Source organism: Drepanopeziza brunnea, assembly GCF_022702325.1.
Source record: "Drepanopeziza brunnea f. sp. 'multigermtubi' strain 214-2 chromosome Unknown ctg11, whole genome shotgun sequence".
Taxonomy (NCBI): domain Eukaryota; kingdom Fungi; phylum Ascomycota; class Leotiomycetes; order Helotiales; family Drepanopezizaceae; genus Drepanopeziza; species Drepanopeziza brunnea.
Window position 1 is genome coordinate 2,410,113 of NW_027094074.1, and position 3,840 is coordinate 2,413,952.

Here is a 3,840-nt window from a genome sequence, read left to right on the forward strand (position 1 = left end):
AAACTGGAGTTCAATAATAAAAGAAATCGCTAAGAATACGGCGTTTCGAGTATTATATTCCTTCTTTCGGCTCATACGCATTTAATAGCGTTAGATTATAGAGATTGAAAGAGTCGTATAGACTTCTCCCCCGCTTTAGCGAGGTTACGATGTTATCCAAATCATCGAAATCCTCGGTAGACATTTTTCGTAAGATGTCTTTCAGCGGACCAATACGTATATATTCCCATACTGGATTATACTCGGAAGGGAGTATTAGCTTAGGAATAGGCCGCTCGATCACCCTAAGGGTCTCGCTAAACCATTCATTCAGCATCTTTTAAGGATAACCTCGTCTCAAAAGATTCAAATACAATTTGCGTTCGCACGCTTTCGCTTCCTCAGGTCGCGTGCAAATTGTATTGTATCTCACTCGCTCGGCCTTAACGAAGGCTCTCTTGGTTGCAAGAAGGTGAGCACTGGAGAAGGGAATATACATATAACGATTAAGTGCTTTCTCGTAGATTCTCGTGACCAATCGATCTTTTACGATTAATAGCTCAACGTCCAGAAAGTGAGCTGAATGTTTAGAATATTCCCACGTAATATCTAAGCCTGGTAGCTTCCATTCGCTTAACCAGGTGTTCAGCTCGCTTTCTGTGCCTTTATAAATAAGACAGATATCGTCAATAAAGCGACCGTAGAATTTAATCTTGTTGTTGCGATATTTGAAACGACCTTTCTCGTACAATCCACAATAGAGGTTTGCTAAAATCGGAGCGCAAGCGACGCCCATAGCTAAACCACTGCGTTGTTAATAAATCTTATCTTAGCATTTAAAGAAGTTGTTTAATAAGACGAATTCCATCATCTTCGTCAAATCACTCTTCCGAATACCTTTCGACGCTCGTCCGATTATTGTTTTAATCGAATCGATAGCCCGGAAAGGGTCTATATTAGTATACATAGCTGTAACGTCACCTGTTACAATCCAGCACCCGTCGAAGGAATCGACCTTTCTAATCTTTGTTAAGAAATCTTATGTCGAAGTCAAAACGCTTGGAAAGTTAAGAAGTTCTGATTGTAGAGCGTAATCTATTACTTCCGCTACCCGCGACGTTATCCAGCTATAGCTTGGGATGATTGGTCTAGAGGCCCACGAGTGCTTGTGTACCTTAGGTATCACATAGAACGTGAGCAAATCATTCGTGCTAGCGCGAATATACTTCTTAATAGAAGCAGGCAAGTAAAGGGATTCATAGATTTCCTCTAGCTGTTTACCAAGTGATATAAGTATGAAATCTAGTAGAGTATACGCTTTTGTATTACTCATGTGGATTGCAACTTGTTCCTTATACCAATCAAGCGAAATAACGCTTAAGCCCAGATTTTTATCAGTTATTTTAACGAGGTAATTCTTCTCGGTTAAATACTGCTTTAAATCTCGCAAATTAAGGTTATAGCGTGGAGTTAACTTCGGCAAAGCATTGATCTGTTTATACAGTGCATGTTTGATTTCTATTAACCCACTCTCTAATTCATCAGAAGCTTTGGGTAGATCCCAATCGTCTTGCTTGATATGGAACTGAGGTATATAACTTAGGTTTACTAGTCGATCTTTGAAGTAGAATTTAGTTCTAATAGATCGTTAGAGCTTTAGCCAAGCTTCGCGTACCAATTGTGGTCTCATTTTATCGTGTAAAATAAATTTCCCGTTTAATAATAGCGTTTGCCGTATATTTTCTAAGAGAAATACGTTAAGCCCTTGAAATATATCTAATTGAGTACTTGAAATACTATCAAGATATTCAAGTTTACTATAAGGTAGTAACCATTGGGCTCTAATATCTACGGGTTTTTCAAACCACGTACGAGAGTAAGAAGACAAATCATTCAACCGAAATTGTTTTGATTGAGAAGCTAGCTGATTATCTAATCCCGCTAATTCTTCTTTGGTTTCTTCTTCCCACTCCCATTTCCTTTTCCTCCCTTCCCTGAGTTTGGTTGGGGTTTCTTTGGTTTGGGGCCACCCTTGGCCTTGTTCGGCTTGGGGTTGGACTTTTTGGCACCTATCTCTTGAATTAGTTAAGACCTTAGTGCGGAGACTAAAGGACTTACCTTTCGGAGGTGCGCTTTTCGCTTTACCAGACTTGTTCAAGGCCTTGGCAACCGCGAGCTCAACTACGCGAGTGATATCGTTTGCCCCATAATTGCTCATGTGGGTATCCGTATCCTCTTTAAGCTTCAGCTTACTCAGCTTTACGGCAAGCTCATTTTGATGTTTCATCAGTCCGAGGCCAAAAGACCTTCGGAGCCAAGTCACACCTAGTTGCGAGCACGTACGAGTCTCATCTCTGAGATAATCGTTCGATTTGTTTGCCGTACTTGAAAAAGAAGGGCCGAGTGATTCGGTGACCTTCTTAATCGTAAGTTCTTTTGCAGTCTCAGCTGCTTTATCGTCGGCCAAGGATTCGAGATGCTTAAGCTCTTGTTCCTTGACCGCGATACACTCTTTATGTACCTTGAGACGGTATTCAGAGGTGGCGGTAATAAGACTTGCTTCCCATGCGTTCCACGAGTCTGTTCCCTTGAACTCTTTAGACACTTGAACTGCTGGCACCTTTAGCGCACCTTGAATGGAAGGGGGAAGGGTGTGGACAGAAAGGTGTTCCTTAAGCGAACTAATAGCGTGAGAGCAGTGTGAGACTTTCACGCCGATGTCGAACCACTCTTTGAAGATCAAGCGAAAGTGGGCTTGAAAAGGGCGGGGAACGCAGGCTGCAAGCTCGTCGATAGAGCCCGCAACCGCCACGTTGTCGGCGTTGTATTTGGCGGTAGGTGCCTGGATGGAGACAACGGTGGAAGGCATGGTTGGATTGAGTGCAAACAATCAATAAAGGGTTAGGGTTAAAGAGTAGCTGGAAGGCAAATTGAAATCAAGAAGAGTAGGAGTCCGACAGTCAGTTGCAAAGAATCAAACTGTTTCGCCTGGCTCTTCAAGGACTCGTACGGCGGCTAGGTATTATATACCTAGGCTTCGGCGTAAGCTCGGTATAGGCCGAGTAAGTCATACAATCAATACCCTTGCTCACCCGTAAACCCTAGTCCTCGATCTGAGGGATTTATGCAGGTGTATCAATATCGAAGGATTCGAGTTATATTAATCGCGCAAACTTAAACTAGACGCGCGGCCTTCCAAGGTTTCGCATATTTAATACGACGATAAGCGTGCATATATGCGCGCATGCGCGCATATATGCGCGCATAAAGTCTATTAAATACCTCGCCAAGGTAGGCTGTGCACCTAGTTAGCAAAGTGCAAAACTTTAACTTCTACGTTCCGAGTAAACCTTGCGGCGTAGCCGGACACGATAAGCGAAGGTATATACGCGATGCTACTAAGTCTACGGTCTATATATATGACCCGATATCCCCTTCTATTGTATACTATAGCAGTATGCAAGGGGCAAGATTCTTGATTGTCGCTTCTCATTCCTTTCATCGAAGGTATTGCGCCGTTTCTATCGTGAGCTCCACTTCTTTTCCTAGGTCAGTTTTCCCCTTGTATTGAGTGACTCCACGGTTCTGCTTGGTAGTGCTAACGGGACCCCTTAAAATAGGTTCTTTCCGAGGGTCTCCGAAAAAGTCCCGCAAATACCCCGAAGGGTGTTCGCTTTCTCGTAAGTCCCCTTCTCTCAAGGTAGTCTCCGTAAGCAACGACCACGTGAAGTTTCCAAGGCTGACTAATGTAGTAGGGTAAGCTCAAACCAGGGTCCGGGTTAGGGTTCTGGTTAGGGTCAGGGTTGGGTTAGGTTTAGGGTTAGGGGTTAGGGTGGGGAAAAGGTTAGGGTTAGGTTAGGG

General features: G+C 43.4%; 1 protein-coding gene across 1 annotated transcript; it reads right to left on the reverse strand.

Annotated features, from left to right (window-relative positions):
* Nucleotides 1-1,920: 1,920 nt before the first annotated feature.
* L3040_006783 (uncharacterized protein) lies at nt 1,921-2,848 on the reverse strand (the record flags this gene model as incomplete). The annotated part of the gene is made up of 2 exons (XM_066154242.1): nt 1,921-2,048; nt 2,098-2,848. The coding sequence occupies 2 exons, from the start codon at nt 2,846-2,848 to the stop codon at nt 1,921-1,923; spliced, it is 879 nt and encodes a 292-aa protein (XP_066011217.1).
* Between the last annotated feature and the right edge of the window lie 992 nt (nt 2,849-3,840).